We start from the raw sequence: 26514 nt of genomic DNA on the forward strand, positions 1-26514 counted from the left end.
AATAAACAGGATTCTGGTTAACGTTATCATCCTCCATTCTCTTGCTGCTCTTTCTTGGCATGATGACAAATAGATACAAAATCATTGCGTGCGCCATAATGAAAACAAACTTTTCCTCAAATTGGATATTTACCTCTAGTATGAAACAATTTACAGTTTCCATATTTTATTTTGTGGTTTTCTTTTACATGAATCACAAGAGGAAATTGATGGTTTGGACCTCAAGGAAGATGATTTGCTTTCAACTTTTGACAATGAACTATAATATTCAAAAGAGATCTTAACAATTCTTAAATACCTGTTCGTGTTTTCAAACGCCACAGCCAAATCGATTATTTTCTGATTTCTTGTGGTTGATAGTAGATGTCTGAAGGACTCATTTGGGACACCATGCACAACTTGATCTCTTAAAGAGTGATCTGCGCAATACGAGAAATTACAACAAATTGCTTGCCTCCTGAGTTTAACTATTGGAGTGATGTTCGTTATGGCGCGTTAGATTAAATAAATAAATAAATAAATAAACCTCAATAACCTCATTCATCTTGTAACTCAAGAGCGTGTGTTTTTGTCAGCGAACTTAGTTCCTCAAACATTTTTGAAGATTTATCAGGGTAATAAAGGATGCAAATTCCTCATACGCTTGCGAATCAGTAACAATTGAGTTGATACTTTCCGCTAAGGAATATGGCTCGCTAAATATAGTTTGTCAAAATGCACCAAGTATATTCTGCTATAGTTTTATCGATACTGAAAAGCTTAGTACTGACAAGCTAGACATGACGCATAAATTAACTCTCAATAATTTGCGCCAAATTTGTGATCAATTTCTTGTTAATAAGATAAAATATTGAATACTTTCCAAAAAGGAGACTTCACGATATTAGTAACAATAGTCAGTGATTTAGAATGATAAATGTCACGAAATAGATAAGAAATATAGCCACAAATAATCGTTAGTCTAAAATAAGCCTATCATTTCAACTGCTTTATGTGTTTAGCTCCAATCCACATCTTCAATATTCTACTATGAGGAATCCATATATATATATATATATATACAATCACTAGGTACTATCCAAATTACAATTCGCACCTTACATAGATGGTTTCCTAACCCGATACAACATTTCATAGGCAAACCTTCACTAAGTCTACATATAAAATCTACAAACAAGTATGACTAAATTCAAGGACAATAATTTTGGTAACTTTTAAAAATCTATCTGTATGTTGCATACCTTTTGCCAACAACATACTATTTTACCAGTAACACATATTAAAATTAAGAGATAATCAAAGAGAAAAAGTAGCTACAGGTCTCGACTTGGAATAATTTGTACTTATATCTGTCTTTGTACAAATATATAATTTCTGAGCTATAACATTTATAACATTCTATTTATTTTTTTTTCCCAATGTCTCGCTGATCATCTCGAGCTGCTTTGAGAAGCACATTTAGAAAGCTCCTGATAAACAGTAATCACCACTATTGGCACTAAACAGAAAAAGATTGATGTTTATGTATTGCCAGAAAATTGTGAATACATACATTACAACTACTTTCGCTACATACTTCATCAGGTATAGATGAAGACTGGGAAGGGAGAGAAAAAGGAAAAATTGACGAATGAAAAAATAATGATTCGGTGGGTATCATATTAAAATGCAACATAGTCACGGAAAAGTGTTACAAATTAATGGTATATGGAGTGTAGTAGAGATAAAACTAACGAAACGAGTAGGCAGTAAGAGTGAAGGAAAGGGAATTAATAACAGATGATGAAGAAAATTGTTTTCTATCAAATCTTATATAACTTTTATCTTTATTTACTGTGATTTCGCCCTCACACACATTTACTGTCCAACTTATCTCATTAGTTTAATTTGCTTCCACTAAACTCCACCTACTTCCAGCCTATCAACACTATCATGAGATCGTGTAACCCTGGTTTCGAATAGCGTTCATCTGTACCATTCATGTTTACTGTTCTGGTCGTTTATTTTCAATTCATTTCTGCCTACTTATTTTCTAGTACGTGATTATTTTTTTTTTATTTCCTCTGATGGATTCCTTTACTTCAGCCATATATCTTATGATGATAAAGTATTTTTTCCATCTTAAAGTACGTGTGATTGTGAATACACAGTTAATTAAAAGAAAATTGAAATAAAGAAAGCACATATTATTCATCAGGATTTTATTTAAATGGGACCGCATCGCAGTTTGCTACACAAAATCTTAGAAGTGAAATGCAAACGAGAAAGTGGATTGCAAAATGCGATGATCTATGATCATAATTTATTACCTACGAAAGATTGTACGTCATTGCCTCTCTTTCATGAAGAACGATTTTCTTTTATCTCACATACTGTTAAAGCCTAGTGATCAATCACCTCGAACTCTCAGCGTTTCCCTGTAGATGTCTTGTTAAGTTCTCAAGAATACAATCTACCAGGGGCGCCGATCCTGGGGGGCCCAAAATGGTAAGTTGAAGTCGGTTCTCCTATTTTTATATGTCATTCATTTTCCCCTTCTACTAATGCGTATCTCTCTTTAGCAAATCTATTTTATTGATAAACCCCTACCTGACCTGAAACTATTGTGTTACAGTACGTAAATATGTAAATTATATCACGCATAATACTCTTCCTCTGTGTAAAGGAGCTAATTCGTGTATTGTTTCTGTTGTTTTTGGAGTTTCGCGCGTAAAAGGATAAAGACCATTTAAAAGCAAAGGAGAAAGAATGAATGAAAAAGACCATTTAAAAAGCAAAGAAAAAGTAAAGAATGAATGAATGAAAAAAAAAAGAAATGGAAACATTGTTAAGGATCATTCGTGTTTTGTTAAAATTTAAGAAAAGAAAAGATATACAAGAACAATAAGCGACAAAAAAAAAATAAAAACTCACAAAAGTAGTTATTAAATATATCCGCCAAACTTCTGTTTCGATTTAAATCTCTAAATCATTATTCTAAAAATTGTAAATGAACCAAATGTTGTTGCTAAAATATTTGACGAAATCGCGCTGAATTGGCAACACTGTTTAAAAAAGAAGAAAAAACTATATTTGTCCAATAAATCGGTGGCGCGGCGCAAGAGTGAGTAATTGTTGGTAGAGTAGTTGTGTGATTATAAACAATAGATTCGCCTTCTGACTCGTTTGGATTACTCGAAGTCGAAGGAATCAACGACTGTGAAATGCAAGCTGTTCAATCATCACTTTAGAAGCTCAACTTTTAACAGAAAATACACTGCTAACAGAACATACATTGTGATTGTGAATGAAGTTATAAAAAATTTCTGTAAAGCGATAGAAAAAAAAGGAAGCAGAAAACGTTATACAACTATTTCATGAAGAAGACAAAATATGTAAGTACATAATACTGTATAATATGTGGGGAAGAAGTTCAATTTTGGGAAGTGAAAAATTAGTCTGCTTGTCCTTGCATAATCTAATGACTGTTACAAGCCGCGGCGCAAATCTATCTTTAACTTTAGGGGGCACGGGTAAGACAGTTCCCATCAGTGGCGTATTTCAGGGGGGCTTCCGAGCTTAAGCCTCCCGAAATTTTACGTACTATTTGAAAGTAAATGAAATAATGAAATATTTTGCAGAATTTTCACTTTCCAGCAAAAAGTTAGCAAAGCCCCCCGAAACAAAATCGTAAATACGTCACTGGTTCCCATATATATATATATATATATATATATATATATATATATATACATACATTCTGGGAAGGGAGCTGACAGGGGCTTACTCTGGGAAGGGAAGAGATGAGACTCATATTACAATAGATGAATCTGATTTCTAGGTGAAAATGTTGTATATATATATCAGGCTATATAGATGAAGTAGTGGTACATATCAGTATTACAAACCAGTGTTGTCAACACATTCTGAAATCTGCATACATGCATATTTATAATTGGTACTGTAAGACGGGGTTACTTTGCACTTTAGGGGTAACTTTGCACAAAACATCAAAAGAGTTGCACAGTCCTCTGTCGGTAAAGCCATAAACTGTAAAGAGAAAGTTTCAACTGCCAACGTAAGATAGAACATTTAACTGTATTTTGGCTATAATATTGGCGGTTAGCATCAGTTCTAATTACCCGGAAGGTTTGTTGTTGTAGAGGTATGGAAAGCAGTCACTGTGAAGTCCGACAAAATTTGAAAGATATCACCTAAAAGAATTTCCTTGAAAGTTAAGTAAGTTTCGTAGAATGCTACTGTGTATAATGGTACTTTGAAGCAATACTTGAAATTGAAGTGTGAAACGTATTAATGTCATAGAAAATATAAAACTGGAAAATAGACGGTTTTAACCTCTAATCGGGGTTACTTTGCACCGATCCAAAGTAGCCCCTTAGATAGGAAATCATTGTTATTGATACCTCCTGCCTTCTAATTTTAGGTAAATTTCCTGTATATAGATGCCGGAATGTATTTCAACTTGGAAAATAAATTATGAATAGTGGCGGATCCAGGAAAATAGTTTGAGAGGGGCTTCACTCAGAAAGGCTTTATTTTTTTAGAAATCACTAGACTTTGGGGCGGGGGGGGAGGCTTGAAGCTTATACGCATAGAAATGACTAACATTAGATTTTTAAAAAGAAATCCTGCAATTTAGGTGGGCTTCAGCCTGAAAGCCCCAAATCCTGTAAATCTTCCACTGATTACGGTTGGGATGATATTCTTGGACATAAAGAACAACCAAGGCAAATCATTCACGTTTTTTCTTCTGTTCCTTAGTTGGCATTTTTGTGGGACATATGATAAACTATCAAAATGTAGTTCCTGTGCCGATATCAGAAAATACACAGATCTAATTTTCTTTACAAATATCGGTAATTCATACCAAGTACTTACCCGGTACCATCATTCTAATATCAATATTTGTAGACTGCGTGCAGTTTTGTGTAGGAAGTGAAATGTACAAACACTGGAGGCAAGGGCGTTGATCCTTGGGAGCCCGAGGGGGCCCGAGCCTCCCAAAGCTCATGTGGGTCCCCGTACTGTATTTGTGAGTATATAATATTTGGCATAATTTGACTGCAATTTTTCTTAAAATCTTCATATATGTGGTCGTGCATGAATGTCGAAAAATTCGGGAGATGAATCTACAGGTAAAAACAAGCAAAAAATGTTATATGAACATTAGATGAATGCGGCTTCGTTTGGACGCTAGAGGCGTCTGAAATGTCACCTTCCGAGGCGGAAATTTGCAATATCTCAAGAACGGAGAGAAATACGAATGTCGGGTCAAAACATATCAAACGAAACCCCATCCGAAGAATCCAATTATGCATAAGTAATGGCGAAACAGTGGTGGCGCTAGAGGGGGCACAAAGAAAGTGAATGCAACATGGAGAAAAGTGAACAATTTACACTGAAAAATTGTAGGAGGGGATGTTACTTGGAACATGCAACAACAAATGTTAATGAACAAAGGCAACAACGGCTAGTCTGTAGGGACTTTATGAGAGGCGGATTGTAGGAATACAGTATCTTTGTAATGGTGAGAAATAGGAATGTCGGGTCAAAAGATGTTAAAGGAAATGCCATCCGAAGAATCCAATTATGTATAAGTGATGGCGAAACAGTGGCGGCGCCAGGGGAATCATAAAGAAAGTGAATGAAATGCGGAGAAAAGTTGAAATTGATGGAAACACAACTATTTGAAAGCAATCAGGAAACAAGGAATACAACCCTAGGTGTGCTGTGTGATACATGTCCGACGACAGAGGGCGCATAGATACAGTAGGTGGAACAAGGGGGCGTGCAGAGCGTCGCGTAGTAGAGTTAGTTATAGGAGTAGTGAAAGCGTGGATAACGAGAGCGTTCGCATCGAAGGTGCAGAGGACAGCGCACAGTTGATTCGTACTGAATGGGGCAATGACAGTAACAGCACAAGCGTTTTAGTGCTAAACTCTACAGGCAGGGCAGTGATCCATGTGTATGTGAATGTGGTTTACTTTGTGTCGTGTGAAACAGTGTTGATGTTGACAAGCGCGGGACGGACAAGTGCTATGTGTAATGCACCACAATAAATAGGGTAGTATACACTAACGCCGAAATGGCAGATATGCATTTGATGTACGGCTTAGCGGAAGGTAATGCAGAAGAAGCACATAAGTTATATGCGGAACGCTACCCAGATCGACAAATTCCAGCACCGGGGATGTTTATTCGTATTCATCAGCGATTGCGGGACACTGGGTCCTTCTTATCAACACAGATTCCGAGACGTCGACGCGTTCGAACACCCCCACTGGAAGAGAGGGTACTCCGACATGTGACCCGGAACCCGAGTATTAGTACCCGACGAAAAGCAAGGCAGGAACACGTTTCGTATCAAGTCGTGCTAAGCATCTTGCATAGTAATAATCTCAGACCATACCACGTACAACGAACGCATGCGTTAAACGATGGTGACTATGAAACCCGACGACGTTTCTGTCGTTGGTTATACCGCCGCTGCCGTGTATCACCAGCCTTTGTAACACAGGTATTGTTCTCGAATGAGGCATTATTCACACGGGATGGCATCACAAATTTCCACAATGGCCTCGATGGGCACTCAACAACCAGCATGCAATTGTAGAGACGAAGCATCAACAGCGTTTCCAATTGCATGTGTGGGCTGATATTATTGGCGACAACGTTGTGGGACCACACTTCTTACCACAGCGATTGAACGCAATATCGTATCTCCAGTTTCTGACTCAGATCCTACCTATTCTGCTTGAAGATGTGCCACTGAGGACACGACAGTGTATGTGGTTTATGCATGATGGCGCCCCTACCCACTCATGTCACACCATTCGTGCATATCTGAACAAATCATTTCCACGCAGGTGGATAGGTCGTGGTGGAAGACAAGCATGGCCCCCACGTTCACCCGACCTGAATCCCCTAGATTTTTTCCTGTGGGGTTACGTGAAGAGTCTCGCGTATACACGGCCCCTGCATGATGTTGAAGATATTCGCCAGCGTGTATGTGCTGCATTTGCCACATTACGGCAAACGCCAGCGATATTGGCACCAGTCAGAGAATCCTTACGCCATCGTGTAACTGTCTGTCTCGAAGAACAAGGAGGACATATTGAACAGCTGCTATAGAATGGCATTATGTTGACCATGGTAAGTACAATACCTCTTGTTTTTACAGTACACTGGGTCTCATCTTCCATACATGTTTTTTACGATCTGCACGTTTCATCACTAAGAGTGTTTAACAGTTTATTTGCAGCTCCCATGCGCCGCCACTGTTCCACAGTATGTGTGCATAATCTTTTCACCCGACATTTCTATTTCTCTCCGTTAAAATGATACTGTATTTCAACATTCCGCCTCTCATAGTGTCCCTACAGCATAGCCATTGTTGCCTTTGTTCATTAACATTTGTTGCTGCATGTTCAATATAACATCCGCTCCTACAGTTTGCCAGTGTAAGTTGTTCACCTTTCTCCGCATTTCATTCACTTTCTTTATGCTCCCCCTGGCGCCGCCACTGTTTCGCCATCACTTATACATAATTGGATTCTTCGGATGGGATTACCTTTGATATCTTTTGACCCGAGATTCCTATTTCTCACCATTACAAAGATACTGTATTCCTACAATCCGCCTCCCATAATGTCCCTACAGACTAACCGTTGTTGCCTTTGTTCATTAACATTTGTTGTTGCATGTTCCAAGTAACACCCCCTCCTAAAATTTTTCAGTGTAAATTGTTCACTTTTCTCAGTGTTTCATTCACTTTCTTTGTGCCCCCTCTAGCGCCGCCACTGTTTCGCCATTACTTATACATAATTGGATTCTTCGGATGGGATTTCCTTTGATATCTTTTGATTCGATATTCCTATTTCTCACCATTACAAAGATACTGTATTCCTACAATCCGCCTCCCATAATGTCCCTACAGACTAGCCGTTGTTGCCTTTGTTCATTAACATTTGTTGTTGCATGTTCCAAGTAACATCCCCTCCTACAATTTTTCAGTGTAAATTGTTCACTTTTCTCCGTGTCTCATTCACTTTCTTTGTGCCCCCTCTAGCGCCGCCACTGTTTCGTCATTACTTATGCATAATTGGATTCTTCGGATGGGGTTTCGTTTGATATGTTTTGACCCGACATTCGTATTTCTCTCCGTTCTTGAGATATTGCAAATTTCCGCCTCGGAAGGTGACATTTCAGACGCCTCTAGCGTCCAAACGAAGCCGCATTCACCCAATGTTCATATGACATTTTTTGCTTGTTTTTACCTGTAGATTCATCTCCCGAATTTTCCGACATTCATGCACGACCACCCTGTATATATATATATATATATATATATATATATATATATATACCGGGTGATTCAATAAGACCCGGTGACCATCCTGGGGAAGTATACATTCAAAGTACTTTAGTGTCTAATGCTATGATCATGATATCACGTATTAAGGATGACTAACAACAACGTTATAAGGAATTGAAAATTATTTTAAAAACGCTTTGTTCAGAAAAACTGTTTAGATAAGTGTTACATCCAATTACTCAGGTGGTTTTTAATAGAGGTAAAGATTATAATTCTGTTATAACAATCACAATTTTATGTTGGGTTAACAACACTGTCAATCTGGTGGTATTGCAGAGTATGGCAAAAATCTGCATCTATCAATAATTGAATCATACAAAATGCATAGGTTTCTATCTATTTAAAAGTTAAAAGGGCATTTGAAGATAAATAGGACATTTCTAAAGATGTTCTATTGTCTAACTGAACAATAGGAAACCGGAAATTCATAGTTCTCGCATAGATGACATGGTTTTCTTTCTAATGTAATTGTCGCTATAGAGTCGTAGAATAATTTATGTATTTTACAGTAATACACTATTTATTATGCTCTGTGGTTTTAGTATTAGATTAGAGAGCGGTCTGCCACGTCGAAAATCATTTGTTTTGCACTAATATTATGTACTCCTTGTTATTGCATGTGATTTTTAGTGGCTCATTAACGATTCTTTGGGCAAATATTATATCATTTTGGGACGAGTTGTCTGATTCTATATATCAATTTTTAGCATCTGCTTAAAATAAGTAAGAAAAAAATCATATTTTAGAAATTAAAAAAAAATCGAACTTTACACGAATGGTTTGAGTTTACCGTAAGTGTGATTACATTTTAAATACGTTTTCTAACATATTAATTGTTGACAGTTAGATTTAGGAAATCAATAACAAGGATCTCTACTCTAATAATTATATTTTTCTAAGCTTATATCAATCATGTAACTAGTATAATATCAGTCAATAAACTAGTTTTCGAAAATTACGTACTATTCTAAATGTTTGATACGGCTTTAAATAATTCATAGATTTTGGAAAGAGCTCGTGGAAACACATTGGACAATTTAGCTTTTAGAAGGAAAATTGCACTCATTATTTTGTTGATACTTAGCACTATAATATTAGTCTCGGATCAAATCGGTTTGCAAATATGGGTAGAAATGTTCCGAATGTAGTGCGAGCATCAAATGCTGAACATATAATACTAACAGTACAAAACAGATGCTCAGTGTGTAGAAACAAAATTAATCACACAAGAAATGTGGACAGACTTTACATTACAGTTTCTTTCCATGTAAAAGAGTGAAACTTGTAGATTTGAAGAAAAAGATGGAAGGGCAATGAGAATATACTTGTATATATTGCAACATAATGTATTAGTGACCGCATATGAAAATTTAGTTGTCAAGGTAGCATGTTCTTTCATTTAACATTGCAAGCTAATTACAATTTTAAAAGAAAAATACTACATGTATTAGCGTTTCTTCAAACTGCATTTATGTGGACAAATTAATTTGCAAGTGTATGTTGATAGACAAAACTAAATTTGCATTGTTAAAATTTTATGCAATGCATTCCTAGGAATGGTACAAAGTTTGCCCAAGGCGTTGTTTATGTTTTACTGTTTTACTGAGTGGAAACTTTAAGAAACACCCGGTACTGAAATTTCATCAAATAACAAGTCAAAAGCAAGAGCATGTATGAAAATGGACAAAGTCGGAGGGGAAAGAACGGGCACAAATGGGTCAACTTGAATGAATAGTCCTTTTATTAGTGAATTTGATGGACAGTTCTCTTGCTATAAATATAAGTGAAAGTTGTTCTATTAGTGTGAATGGAAAGTTTCTTTATTAGTTAGTGTCAATGGAAAGTTCTTTTAGTAAATTGAAATGAAGTGTTCGTATACGTCAATGTGAATGAAACGTTCTTTTATTAGTAAATGTGAATGAAAAGTTTTTTCATTGTTAATGTGAATGACGAGTCCCTTTATTAGTCAATGAGAATGACAAGCTTTCTATTAATTGAATATGTGGATGGGAAATCTTTTAACTGGTTAATGTATATGAAAAGTCTATAAGATGATCTGAATGAAAAGTTATTTTATTGGTTAATCTGAGTGAAAAGTTATTTTATTAGTTAATCCCAATGTAAAATATTTCTATTAGTTAAAGTGAATGAAGAGATCTTTCGTTAGTAACTGTGAGTGAAAAGTCTTTCTAATTGATAATGTGCAATACAAACTCCCTTATTAGTTAATCTGAATGGAAAGATCTTTTATTTGTTAATATGAATGAAAAGCTTTTTAAAATTAATTAATGTGCAAGAGCACAGTGGCTCAGTGGTAGAGTACTTGCCTCTGGCGCGTGAAGTCCCTGCTCCGATCCCAGGCCAAATGGCGAACATCCTGTTCAGGAGTTTGCTTGGGGTACCTCAATTTCTTGCCATATTCTCATTCCATTGATTCCTCTACCATCATTCACTAGCCTTAAATGATCAGTCTCCTTTAGCCTTAAGGACATACCGGTATTTGTGGGGCGTTAAACTGAAATCGTATTATCAACATGGATTAGTTCCTGGCAGATCCACTGTAACAAATCTCAACGTCTTCACTAATCATCTAGTTGATACGTTGGAGAGTAATAATCAAATAGATGTAGTTTATACAGATACTGCGAAAGCGTTTGATAAGGTAAACCAAACGTTGTTAGTGAATAAACTTAAATTTCTCAACTTTTCTAATCAGTTAATTGCTATTATGAATTCATATTTGATGGACAGAAAGCAGTATGTGGTTTATAAATCCTGTAGATTATTCGAATACATTTAATTTTCTGGAGTGCCACAAGGATCTAATTTAGGGCCCTTACTTTTTATAATATTCATTAATGACCTTCCTAATTGTATTAAAACCTCACATAAACTACTATATGCAGATGATCTAAAATTATATAGGAGAATTATAACAGCACAGGACTGTATTAGTTTGCAGGGAGATCTAGACAGAGTAAATGAATGGTGCAAGAGCAACTTGTTAAACATAAATAGAGATAAATGCAAAACCGTGTCCTTCACTAAGAAACGGAATGTTGTTAAATTTCAATATAAGAAGGATGGTAAGAAATAAAGAGGGAACAAAAACTGTCAAATATCTGGGTGTAATATATAATATATGATAGCAAACTATCGTTTAAGCATTATATAAATCAAATTGGAAACACGAATCTTGGATTTATTTTGAGAATTTGAAGGAATTTTTTTAAGACGAATGCTTTACTGAAATTATAGTTTTCATTTGTCACATCAAAATTAGAATATGCATCTATTGTATGGAACCCTCACACGAAGGAAGACTATTAGAATAGAATTACGTAGTAGAATAGTTCAAAATAAATTTCTGCAGTTTCTGGTATACAAGAGAACAGGCATCTTCCCCACATATGAAAATAGCACTTTCTTTAATGAAAATTTTAACATAATGTCTTTCAATCACAGAACAGCGTTAAATGACATGATATTCTTGTACAAAATATTAAATAAATTAAACAGGAATGATTTGATCTCTGCCTTGCATTTCAGGGCACCCAATGGAAATATCGTGTGGGCAATAGAAATTTCTTTCATTGTAAGAAATCGCGAGCAAATGCAATAAAACAGTCACCAACATGGAGGATGGGTGCAGTGTACAACAAACTAAGTAAATGTAAAAATGTTCTGAATATACACGGTATGAGTCAGGGTAGATTTTGCAAATATATTACAGCTATTCTATGTAACTATGATATGAACACTCTAATTAGGTTGAATTACCTGTTATGTTCTTCTTAAATAAATAAATAAATAAATAAATAAATAAAGATTTCATTTTCATTTCATTAATTAATGTGATTGTTTTTATCAGTTAATGTAAATAAAGTGCGTTTTCATTAGGTAATGTGAATGAAAAGTTCTTATGTAGTTAATGTGAATGAAAAGTCTATTTACTAGTTAACGCATACGAAAAGTTCTTACAAGGCCTTTTATTAGATAATGTTAATGAAGTCTTTTTATTTGTTATTGTTAATGTAAAGACTTTCTAATAATTAATGCAAAATAAAAGTCTTTTTATTAGTTAACGTGAATGAAAAACTCTTTTGTTAATTAATTTGAATGAAAAGTTATTTAATTATTTTATAAGTAATGTCATTTTAATAGTTAATGTGAATGCTTAGTGCCTCTATTAATTAATGGGATGAAAATTTCTAATGTCAAATAATGTTAATAAAGAGCTCTTTTAATTGGACATATGAATGAAAAGACTTTCTCATACTTAAAGTGCACTGAAAGTTCTTTTATTACTTATTGTGTACGAAAATATTTTAAGTTCTTTAATTAATTAATGTGAATGAAAGGTGTGTTAATTAGTTAATGCAAATGGAAAGTTCTTTTATTAGTTATCATGAATAAAAGTTCTTAGTTCTTATTATTTAATGTGAATGAAAATTTATTCTATTAGTTAATGTGAATGAAAACTTGCTTTATTAGTGAATGTGATGGAAATTCCTGTTATTACTTAATATGAATAAAAAGTGTTTCTATTACTTAATATGAATGAGAAGTTCTTTTATTACTTAATGTGAGTAAAAAGTTTTTCTATTAGTTAATATGAATGAAGAATCCTTCTATTATTTAACATTAATGAAAAGTTCTATTATTGGTTAATGTGAATGAAATCTTTCTATTAGTTAATGTAAATGATATATTCTTTTGTTAATGTGAAAGAAAATTTATTTTATTAGTTAATGTGAACAAGAAGTTTCCTTTTTATTATTGTGAATGAAAAGTCTTCCTATTAGAAAATGTGAATGAAAAGTTCTTCTATTATCTAATGTGAATGAAAAATCTTATTATTTGTTAATTTATGAAAAAGTTTTCGATAGTTAATGTAAATGAATTTTTTCCTGTTAATTACTGTGATTGAAAAGTTCTTTTATTAACCAGTGTATATATAAAGTCAATTAGGTAATTTTAATGAAAAGATTTTCTATCAGCACATGTATATTTAAAGTCCTTTCATTGGTTAACGTGAATGGCAATGTTTTATTTGTTAACGTTAATAAGTTTTGTATTAGTTAATGTGAATTACATGTTGTTTTATTAGTTAATTGGAATAAAAACTCTTTCTATAAGTTAATGTGTTTGGAAAAAGTTATTATCTAGTTTGAATGAAAGGTCTTTCTATTAATTGATGTGGATAAGGAGTCCTCTTATGAGTCAATGTATATGAAACGTCTAAGTTAATCTGAAATAAAAGCTTTTTGTATTAGTTGGTCTAAATTAACATATTTCTCTTAGTTAATGTGAACGAAAAGTTTTTTTATTAGTTAATGTGAATGAAAAGATATTTTATTAGTTAATGGGAATAAAAAAGTTATTTTATTTGATAAGTGAATGAAAACATCTAATAGTTAATGGGAATGAGAGTTTTTAGTTAATGGGAAGGAGAAGTCATTTTATTATTATAGTTAATATACATGAAAATATCTTTAATTAGTTAATGGGAATGAAAACTTTTTCCTATTATCCTATGTGAATGACTAGTCCTTTTATTAATGTGAATGAAAATTATTTCTATTAGTTAATGTGAAAGAAGAAGTATTATTAGTCAATGTGAACAAAAAGCTAACTTTCGTTATTGGATTATGTGCTGAGTCTTACTAATATCACGTCATACACAGTACAACTTATATATGCTAAAGCTACTGCATTGACAAATAAAGAACGATCATTCATACTAACGGTGAATGTCTCCGCGCTTTGATAAATACCTATTTACGTTTATTATTCTAATTTGAGGATGATGAATTTGATAAAACTATTTTTAACCACATCCGTCTAGGATATCAAGAAAAAAATAACCCCAATTTTGAAATATTTATTTGTTTCATTGGATTCAACATCCTAAAATTAGTACAAACGGCGCAATTAAAATTTATCTAAGCGTGGACACTTTTATCATTGGCACTAAGATAATTTTTCTTGTGATCACATGGACTTATAAGTTTTAAAGTAGTTCTATTGGAATCAGCGTCCTCAAATTAGTATAAAAAGCATAATTGAAGACCTGAATTGCAGAACATCCCAAGTCCACCTTAATAATTTCTCGTTTTTAGAAGAAAGACAAGAAGATTGTACTTGGCATGCTATTCTGTTTAGGTGAAATTATTTTGTATTTAAAAAAGTTTTGATTTTGACTTACATATTATGTAAGTGAACAGGCCTTAAAACATAGATGCTAACATAAAAAACAAAAACAAAAAAACGCAAAATACGAAGAAAAAGAGTGGACTTGGGATGTTTTGCAATTCAGGTCTTCAATTAAAAATGTATTTAAGCGATTGCATTTTTTCTACCATTGGCATGCGCGGTAGTTTTGTTTTTTTACATTCTATTCTGCATGTTATTTACAATTAAGAACAGCATACTAGATACAACTGAATGAAAAAAATAAATAACAATTTACATTTATCGAAACGTGGTACAGATCGACCAAGCAGTGATTTAAAGTTCTATCACATAGTATTAACGTCCAAAATTACATTGCAATATTTACATTTGTTGCTTGATTTGGAATTTAATGTCTCTTTTCAACACCGGTACTATATAAGACGTGGACCTACAGTTTAACGTGGTATTCGAACCACATGAATTCCCATCTTGCATGAAATCCAGCTCTCCCACGCCAAAGGCATGTTTGCTAATCATGTAACCATGATAGAGCTTAGTATCTTAAATTGGTTTAAATGTAACGCTGTTGTTTTCTTTTATTGTCTTCTCAGCTTTGTTTTCAAAGTCATTCAGGAATTCTTGTTTAGTTCCAACAGTTTAGTTTAGAAATGTAGTTCTGTTTCAGGCGATTATATAGATGGATAGATAGATATAATAGATAGATAGATATAGATAGATAGATATAGATATAGATAGATAGATATTTAAGTGTGTTTTAAAATTTTGTTTTTGCATCTGGGTGAAACCAATTCCTAACAGCACGTTGAATGAAATTTAATTACACACCTGTAATCAAGTAGTATTAGAACAAATTAATAATACTCTGATGGAAGTGAATAATTTCCTACTTCATAATAGATTTTGTATCGTTCATCCTACGTGTTTTAAACATTACAAAATTGAGCGTAATCCTGCAAAATCACTGATTAAAGTTATGGTTATGTATATTTCCTTAGCTCATAAGTTTTTAGTATATTCATAAACTAGAGTCCAATAACTGTTTATCTTCAGATGAAAATAATGATGTACTAAAGTACAGCAATTATAACTATAATAGTTTCCTACATAAAGCAAGAAAAGTCCAGAGGCTGATTACATAAATCATTGTTATTTGTATCAAAAGAACAGACGTAAATAGCAACGTACCTGGAGGCCATTCTTGTCCATATACAAATATTTCTGACCTAGCAATATCTACCCTGTTCCACGTAAGTGCAAGGCTGAGCTGTTCGGAAGGCGTTAAATGCTGACTCTTAAATAAAGCAGTTAAGATAGTTTGATCAAGTTCCTGTGCTTTTTGTTCTCCTCTGTCCGTTATACGGAAAACCGTTATCTATAAAAAAAATGTAAAATTCATATATTAGAAACTGATTTTGATAATTAAAAATTATATACACTGTATAAACACATAACAGTTAATTATGAAATTTAACTTATCATATTATTTACAAAAGAACTTATATGAATACCTCGTGAATAACCGAGGCAAGATTCTAATATTTACGTCGAAAAACATAGTAGAGTCTATGCAGTGTTACATACCATGCTATATCTTACGTATATCTTACGCATATCTACGTAAGATCTAACTTTAATATTATTAACGAATATGGAAAATAACTAGAAATCAACGGGAGATTAACAAGTGAATTTGAATAGATATTTAAAGATTTAGGAGGGATAAAGTGTAGGTCAAATGGATGCAGAATGGAAGCAGAAACATTCTAAAAATTTCTGGAAATATTTGAATAAATATAATAAACTAAATATGAAGAGAAAGGGCAACAAAATACAAACGGTTAACTTTTAAATTAACAATTGTTTCTTGCAGGAGTTGGAATAGCCATTAAACAGAAATAAATAATATAGTCTCGGGAGTTATTTTATTGCAGCAAAACTACTTAGGACTGGACCAACTTATTCAAAGAGATTCACAGACTGCTCTCTTTAATGTTGCAAAGTGAGAAAAAAATTAAAGAACGAATGTAGTCCTACGAGAGCAAATAAAAGATGTAAATCCATAAATATCTTTACTCCCAGTTTACTGTAATATCTAGTCTAATATTCTGGTAGCAGGATTAATGTAGCGTGAAGTAGTCAAGACAGCCAAGATGACTTATAACAAAATAAATAAAGGTCAGATCATAACACAAATACTGGAGTAAATTTATGTGACTACAACTATGGCAGTACAATTCACAAACTGTTTGTAAATTTTAGAATTATTTGGTTAAAAAGACAGATTATTCAATATCGTAAAAGAATTCGAACTAATCAAGAAGATAGTGAGCTTGATAATGATTTGTCTCAGCATATCAAGTAGAGCACATAAATAGAAAGACATCTGTTTATATTTCAAACACATAACAACTTTCAGTAATAGATTTTATCTCTATTACTTATTAATTTCACTTTACGATAGACGATTAGAAGAATTAAGAAGAACAACAAAGGACTAATATTAAGATTATTAAGCTAAATTCTAATCGCCTTATGCAGAGTCGTTTTGACGTATGATTATTATCATACTAAAGGTATGACTACTGCAGGAAACATATGTTAGTCGAACTCTTTAGTGTGGCACTAATCACTCGCCATTACGACTCTGCATAAGACCCTGAATGTTCTTACGAGTTATCAAGGAAGAGAGTTAATTCTTAACAGAGGATTTGATTAGTTTTGTTGCTAACAATGAAACACACAAAACAATTTCTACAATGTGACAAATGATATATAACTTGTCTATTAGACGATAACATAATTAATCTATTCACGGAGCTGTTTTCTATAAATTCTGTAAGAACTTCCGTTACTATTCCAAAGAATTTGCAAAAAAGGTTTCCAAAACTTGAAAATGTAATGAATATCAATGAATTAATCATGTCATTATTTCATAGACAAGTATTATCTACGTTAAATATTATCTACGTTTTTAATGTATTAGGTTGATGTAATTGAAACGTCCGGTGACGTGTGTCATTTTCAAATGCCAAAAGAATGAAAACCACAATATTTGGTTAGTCAAAACAGTTTTCGAGTACAGTCACACGATGTTTCACTGCTCAACCAATGACTGAGTTCCGTAACGAAATAAATATGGAGACTGTGACGCAAATAAGTTATCAGCAGCATAATGCACCGCTTGATCATAAGAGAAATTCATCTCTTCAAAGAAGTGATTGAGATGACGGAAGAGGTTGTAGTCAGTGGCAGAGATGCCAGAATACGGTCAGTGAGGAAAGGTTTAATATTACAAGAACTCATCTAGTCCTTTCATTGTTCTTTGAGCAAGATGTGGGTTTGCATTGTCATGCAACATGGGAACACCATGTTTGAAGACCATTGCTGAAAGCGTGCGGACCAATTTGCATTTCTTGGAGTTAAACATGCAGCGATTAATGCGATCAAATAGTTTTGCTTCGCCGGAGAAATACATGATGAATTATTTTTATCATAGAGCACCATACCAAAAAACAATGTCTTCTGCAAATGGAAAGTGGTCCAGCCCTGTCCTGATCATTTCCGGTTATTGATTGCCGTAACAGATCCATTCGATGCTGAATGCCTTCCAAGTTATTCCGTGCAGAGACTGCATATCTCCAGACAGGGCTGCTTGTTTGCCGGTATCATTTCGAGTCCAGCCTCACATTTCCGTTTTTGTGGTGCCGACAAATGACAGGGTACAATGTATGGTTAACTCGTCTGCAATTGCACGGACACTGTTCTGAGGTCCTGCTTCCACGGTGTTACTGAGAAGCTAATCAGAACAAGCTCTTGGTGTGTTCATTCCTACTCCTGGCCCAAATGCACTGTTGAGATTTTTGCAGCTAGATGGAGAGAATGTCCCAGTTTGAATTTGTAAAGAAAACTCACTCGTAGTTGTACGTTCTTCACAGTATACTTTCTCACTACCCTGTAGAACAACACAATGCTTCCTGACTCACAGTCACTTTAACCTATTTTCTGAACATGCACGAAGTTTGTAATGTGCGTACTTGTATTACTTTATCTGATATTTTCTTCTAGATTATTTATATTTACTCCTTTTTTGAAGGGGGGCCGCGGTGGCTCAGTGGTAGAGCGTTCACCTCTGGTGCTTGGGGTCTCGGGTTTGATCCCAGCCCCCGCCAAGTGAACCTTGTGGTGGACAAACACCGTGTGCGTGGGTTTTCTCGGGGTTCTCCCGTTTCCTCCCACTTTCTTCATTCCACCATTTCATTCATTACTCATCATCACCGTCTTCTTTAGCCTAACCGGCATAACTATGGGACGTAAAACTCAAATATTTCATTTCATTTTTTCCTTTTTTGAAGGGTCATTAATTCTTACTTTATTTGTACCTAGGTCTACCCATTATTTATTGGACATTTCAATTACACCAACTCAAAGCACCTCAGAGGTGACTCTTGAGGGAAGTCACATCGGTAAAAAAAAATCTTTATCGCTACAAGCACAAGAAAGAAAACTTGTCTAATATCCTAATTCTTGTATGCAAGAGTTGATACAAGTTATCTTTCGCTAGGTTGTAGTGTGAAATTTTAATTTTTCCGTTGTCTAAAGAGTCACCATTAAATATTTTGTTTATTTTTGTTATGTTAATAATAAGGGGACTATCCTTCGTTCGGATTCATTGTATTTCATCGAAATTCTGTTAACTTTTGTATCTGTAATGATTTCATCAAAAAGGAACTGAAATAACATGTCACTTTGAAGCCATACTCTACCGTAAGTTGTTTCAGAATATTGGATATTCTAATCGCTCTTTTAGAAACGTTAAATATTGTAACTAATTCCAGTCAAGTAATAACACCAAATTTTTTCAATGTGTAGAAACTAACATGATACAAGCTTATTACTGCAGTTAGGTACGATGTCTTCTTTTCTTTTACATTGTTTCAACATGATTACTTTGAATATCTAAAATAAAAAAATGCAACTCCTAAGTAATGAATTAATTTGTTATGTATTGAAGACAAGGGTATTTGTAGAAGACTGTAGATCATGAACAGTGATGGTACAAATTTTACTTGTATCTGATTTCAATCCATTCATACAATTATTTGGATGTTTTTCTTTCTATTCAATGTTAGGATCAGCGTACTTAAAGCTCTGATTGCTTAGAAAATAATTTTAAAAAGGAAATTATGGGTTTAACGTCCCATGGCTATGTACTTTAGGATACGAGACGGAAAGAAGGTTATTAATGTTCAAATAACTATAGGATATAGAACTCATTTCTGATACAAGTTCTTTAATAGTTTTCATTAATGCATTGGTTCACAATTTGTTTGTAGTACAGTGAAAGAAAATTTCTATAGAATGATTAAAAATGATCAGCTTCACTTAATCGTTAATGTACTTGAAATAGTTTTGACTTGTATCCGCTTGATGATTCTTGTTACATCATTCTGTAATCGAGTTCATCTCACACCTAGTAAATCAGATCTTATCAATTCAACCAAGACATTTTTACGTGGAACTGCAAAATGGATAAAGTGGTAGATCGTGGCAGCAGAAGTACAGATTCCTCCAAATACTTTGTAGAAAATAACAGAAATTAATTAAGTAGTTTGTGATGTCCAAGTATGAACCTGAAGATAATCCTTCCCATCAGGACAACTTGGTTGGCAATATAATCAAGAATTTGGACACGTGAATGTTGCAAATGTGCTGCTGGAATATCATTCAACTTATAAATAAAACAAATATTGTTCTTTTGTCATAAGCCAATTTTCTAGCAGATTTAATAAAAAAGAAATATGTAAATTAGACAGTTTGTAAGTGCGTACGACACTAACAAGTAAGTTTGGGAAAAGCGCATATGTGATCTACATAGTGACGGAAATTTTCGATTTCTAAAATTTGATCATTATGCCGTTCTCCACGAAAATGCAATTTGAAACTTGAAGAAACATGCTTGTTTAGAGAATCTACCCTTTCCCATGACCTATGATTGCTTGCTAAACTCAAAAAGACATATTCCTAGAGTACCTGTAGACAGCACGGATTTTGCTTCAACTGTTTCAACAACACTTTTTAAATAATTGGTTATAGAACTTTTAAATTTCTTCAATCTCTGTAAACTGGCTTCGCAGGATATACGCGAAATTACTGCAAATGCATTAAAGTTGCTATTTTGAGGCAGAATGACGATATATTTTCCTGTACACATACACTTCGTAAAAATAATTAAATAACAAACCTGGCATTCAGTGAGTCTCAAATTTATTTCGAAACTGTTGCTCGTTTTGTAGCTGATTAGCTTGAGTAAAATCGAAAGATGTAAAACGCATTCCTATTGATTGTCGGTATTCGGAATTTTACAACTCTTACAAGTTGCATGTCGAAAAAAGTGTTACTATAGTTTATTCAATCAACATTTTCAGTCACTTTCTTTACATCAGTGATGGACAAATGGCAGCACCGGGGCCGCAAGTATGCTTTATTGATATAATGATTTGTTTCTTTCCTTTTTTAAAGAACTTTATACGTAACAGGAAAAGTAAAGCTGGTGAACGCAATATACCTGAATTGAGAAAATATTTCCTTTAAATTTGTTACCAAGCTTACTCTACAAAGTAAGGTCGATGTTTAGAAAAATGCAGATTTCATAATTATTTCAAATATTCGTAGCCCAGGTCTTAATTGACGAAATCACACAAAACAACAAGATACATATATAAAGATGGATACAGAGAATAGAACATGCTTTCATAAACAGCACGACTTCCGCAGATGCAGCAAATCATCGCCTCAAGTGTATATGTGTTCGGGGAGGGATGGTTTTCAAGTATGGTATTTATTTTGTCCTAGCCACAGCATGCTATAAATTTTACCATCACTACTTTGCATTATTAACCTTGATCGATACTTCTCTAATAATGCGCTGCAGTAACTCAATCACTTCAGTAATATTAGTGTGTGAAGGCTACTAGAATTTCAAATGGAGATAGTAATAGAATTTCAAATGGAGATAGACTAGATAGTAACCAAGGAGATAGTAAGTTCAATTTACTATTTCTCGTAGTATAAATTTTTCTTATCAAGACTAAAATATAGCTGAAGAAATACATTATTTGCATTATTTTATTCTTACCATATGTTTCTTGCGAGCACATTGTAGCAACTCTATATATAGTTGTTCTGCTTGTTCTACACCTACTTCGAAAGTACGAATGATTGTCATGACAAGTTGGTCCTTCATATTTTCCAACACCTTCAGCTCTCCAGAATCGGATGCATACCTGAAACGATTGTAAAAAAAATGTACAGAACTTGTTTGGTTTTGTTTATTAATAGACGTAGAAAAGCGCGGCACAGAAAAGTAAACAGATATACAGAAAAGATATTTAAGCCTTATGGCAGCTAAATGCTCTTTATCTATTGTAATAATAAATAGACAATGCTAGTTTTATTCTTTATGCAGTTATTAGAAGGAATCATACCATTCTTTCCTCTAAGTGCAATGTTGAAAGGAACGTCTTAATCGATATTAACTCCTTTTCAAATCAAAGTTTATGAGATAATTAACAACAACAAATATTAATAATTAAAAGAACTAGATTATGGGAATATGAAATAAATTAGAATTCAATAATTAGTTATTGGTTTGAGGATATGATTATATATTAGTAAGGTGTTTCTTTGGTGGACGTTTTTAGCAGTCAGTATAAGAAAATTCATTTTAGAAACAATCTACACAAGACGGAGTTAAGCCACTTATTTCGTAGAATATTGATACTTGTCATGTTTCGTTCTTCCAAAGTATTTCACAATAGTAAAAAAGTCAGGTTGGTTGCTTACACAGATCAAAACAAAAATACTTGATGCTTTTGTATATTTACTTTTTGTTTTTCATGATGTTTCTATTGATGTTATCGAACTATTGTTGTTTTGTTTATGATTCTAGTAAACGTTACACTAATTAGGGTACATTATCTAATCCACTTGGTGTTTCCTGCGATATGTTAATCCTTAGTAGATATGTATATGTTATGCTTAAGATTGTAAAATATATATAAATTTTGTAGGAGGTTCAAGCAATTTAATCATACTTGAACAATAATATTTGTGTTTCTGCGTGGGTTTGATAAAAGGTAATGGCAATATTTGTTATACTTTGTACCTGTCTTTATACACAAAAGAACAACAGTTTAATTCCTTCAACGTAATCGCCTACCATCTCTATCACCTCCCACACATGTAGAAAATGTCGTACACTTCAGTGCACATATTTTTTTGTCGAAGCCCTATAGGAACTGCCACCTGGCACGGGTGATGGATTCTCTTGTGTCGTAGTGCTTCCCGCGAAGTGGTTTCTTCATTTTGGTGTAAAAGTCGTAATCGCATGGACTCATATTAGACGAATACCGCAAGTGTTACAATATTAATCGACGCAAGAGCTTCATCACAGTGTTAGCCGTGTGACAGCGTACTTTATCATGAAGGATGAAGGGAGTCCGTGTCTGAACTTGCCATTGCTTTCTCCAGAGTGCAGAACAGTAGGTTGAACTTGTGATCCGTGACCCGCCATGGATTTCGTAAGCCATAATGAACATCACTTCTACACCAACACGGTGTGCAGGGCAAGAATCAGAACATTTCCATTCATTGGATTGCGTCTTCAACTGTGGTTCACACTACCAAACTCCATAGTGAGAGTCCTTCCAGGGAAGTCTTCACCCTCCCTCTGGTAGCGGTTCAGTCATTCTTGTGCAAGTGCATAGCAATGTCATTGTTGCACCTCAGTGATTTGTTGCGGTGTCCAACGAGCTGCAATTTTGCGGAACCAAGAATGTTATGCAAAATGTGTAACACTTTTTTGTGGCACACGCCTATCCCCGCGGCTGACTCACGCGCAGTTCATCGACGATCCGTATGCATCAGGCTGGCAAGGATCTAAATTGTGCTGTTTCCTGCTGGGGGTTGCCTTGAACGGGGTCGATCTTGAACGGTATCCCTACCTTCACGAAATATTTTCACTCATGGTGTCACTACGATACGTCAACGCTGCATTACCACATGCTTCACAAAGTTTCTGAAAACATTGTTATGCACTATGCTCACGTGCCACTTTAAATCTTGAGCCAGACACTTTGATCGCCTTTCCAAAACATATTGTTATGGCGTTCCCCCTTTCCTTCTCTACTTCACAGCACTGCTACTTTTGACAGCATCACACACATCCGTTACCACTCCACGCACTTCCTCGTCTCCAATTCCCTTTTCAGTTACGAAATTCTTGCAGTGCTGTGACATACTCTTCTGAAGTAAGAACAGTGTTGCCACTACTTTTTTCCAACCTACTTATATATGAATCGTTTCATTTTTCATGACGTATCTAGTTATCGAGTCTGAAAATGGAGCTTGAGCGTTGAGATTCTCCTTTATGAATGAGCATGCACTCAGAACTATAAATGGTTCTGGAAAAAACAACAATATTGTTTTCCTTAATGAAACAACAACCATCCCATCTGAAGCTACATGATGCTTTTCGGAGCGAGTATAGTATTTAACCTGAAGTCCCTAAATAAATATACTTAGTTTACTTCTCGAGTACCACGTCCGTCGATTCCATAGGCAATAAAAATTACTTTCATATTAACTCATAATAAATTTCAGTAAACATTTGATTGAACTTTACAAATGATGCTCTATTTCATTCCTATAACTTAAAAAAGTTATAAAATTACAATAGTTATAAAAATTATAATAGTTATACAATTTCGTACCTTGCATATAGAAGACAGAATTTATTATTTTAATTTTTAGCCTGGGAGCAAATAATATTTTGAGAAGAGAAGTATACGTACTTTCTTACATATATAAAGCAAGAGAAAGGTTATCCCGTTAATCTTTATGAAATGATCGATACGACTCACTCCTAGATAAGTCGAGTCAGAGGTCGACTGCGAGCAGAAGAAAAGAATTAAAATATTTTGAATTAGAAGGACAAGAATTTTAAAAAAAGCACTGGAACCATGAGATTTTACTTGATAAAATACCAAGCTTTACAAAGTGATGGGTACCCAGTTTTTCTCTAAAATAGGAGATATATCTTACGCAAAAGGTACACATCTTTTGCTCACAGATATATATATATTGCAGATATTACAGTAAGACAGTTTGGTTGCATGCTTTCAAATTTTTGCCATATGATGAAGAAGAGTTATTATTGTCTTATTGGCTAATAGAGAAAATACTTAACCGAATCAGAACTCAAACCTGTTTCCTTGTGGTACTATTTTAGAAAGCAAATGCTTTAAGGATGAGATATACTTAGAACGAAAAAAATATGGCTGAATTTGTCTTTTCAAAATACTACTAGACAGAGACACGTTAATTGGACCATTTTATTATCATTAGTGATTTTATTACACAGAACCAAGCAAGTTATTAAAACTTAGACATTAATAAATCAACAAAAATGCTCATCAGTAAGCAGTTGAAGCAAGGAGCAGGAAAAAGTAAATAAAAAGAAAGGAGGAAAAACACACACAAGAACAATTTGTATTCATTCCTATTAATAAACATTCTGAAAGAAATTAAATAGTTGTTTGGTGACACTAAACTACTTAAATAACCTCAAATATATTTTTTTAAAAAGTAATATGAAAATTCACTTGAGTATTCATTTTTTAAAGCTTAGTAAAATTGTTTTATAAAAGTAATAACACAAAAAATGACATTAAAACATTGCGCGGGCTCAACCCCCTCATGATGTTATTAAGGAGGAGGGCCTGAGCCCCTAGGTTTCGGCGCCTATGAATGTATTACTCGCTACTTAACAGAACTTTGAGCTCAACAACTAGTTACAATATAGCGCCATTTGTCTCTGTTGTGCAGTGTACGTCTTTATTGAATTGAATTTCTCCCTATGTCTTGCCTTGAAGAAGACTTTGTTATGAACATTTACATAACAACCCCCTTATATATACATATACATATACATACATACATACATACATATATATATATATATATATATATATATATATATATATATATATATATATATATATATATAGTGTACACATTTAGTGCGTTCAAAAATTCCCTCGAATAAATTCACTAAATTTTGCAGTTAATGGAAAAATATCTAAAATTGTCCTTACTTATGCATAAAGGCAATGAGATCAGCCGCTCGTCCAGATCCATCACAGACAACAACAGGCACAGGAGGGGTGTCTGTGACATATTCAAGCACAGCTCGCACCGTATTAGTTCCTCCTTCAATGACCAGGCACACAACTGGTGTACTGCAGTGACTAGCTGGAATTTGAATGTTAAATTAGTTTATTCTGGTCTAACTTTATAGATTTTACATAAAATAATATTACAGTATTATAGTAAAATATGACACATTTTATAATATAAAATAACTAAGTTTGTAATACAAAATAATATTTACCTCGATAAATACTTAATATAACTCGACAAGAATGACTTGATCCTTTGGTCAACTGGAATTGTAGCTAAATATATTGTAACAAACCGTCACATAACCAACCATACAAAGATATCAAGAGAGGATTGTGTTAATTTGTAACTTCCGGCAATTTTAGCATATCAGACATTAAGTCACTGCTGTCGAGCTGTTTATAGTAGCGCTAGATTTTGCTTTGGAGATACAAAATCTTTACCATTATAAGTACAGTTTCACATTTTCGTTAATATACTTAGATATTACCACACTATCGATTACAATACATGTATCTCAACCTGACAGGGTAGCAATTGCCCTTCCCTTTCCTCCGTATATGACACATTTGGTAATACAATTCAGGATTAAACTTAAATTTGCGATATTACTAGATTAACTTTCGATTTATATTTCATATAATACACTTCATCCCGTCTAATTTTTCTCTAGTTCTTTCTTTTTTACTTTTACCTTAACAACT

At 33.8% G+C, this 26514-nt stretch overlaps 1 protein-coding gene across 1 annotated transcript in view; it reads right to left on the bottom strand.

Moving 5' to 3' along the window:
* The window catches only part of Trpm (transient receptor potential cation channel, subfamily M), a 179584-nt gene that overhangs the window by 76020 nt on the left and 77050 nt on the right, over positions 1 to 26514 (bottom strand). The window contains exons 6-8 of the mRNA XM_081749898.1: positions 25726 to 25882; positions 21708 to 21855; positions 15758 to 15944 (exon numbers count right to left, since the gene is read on the bottom strand). Coding sequence (XP_081606024.1) covers positions 15758 to 15944; positions 21708 to 21855; positions 25726 to 25882 — 492 coding nt within the window. The remainder of the gene's footprint in view (positions 1 to 15757; positions 15945 to 21707; positions 21856 to 25725; positions 25883 to 26514) is intronic.

The sequence above is a fragment of the Thermobia domestica genome, chromosome 2 (assembly GCF_964235325.1).
Source record: "Thermobia domestica chromosome 2, izTheDome1.hap1.1, whole genome shotgun sequence".
NCBI lineage: Eukaryota > Metazoa > Arthropoda > Insecta > Zygentoma > Lepismatidae > Thermobia > Thermobia domestica.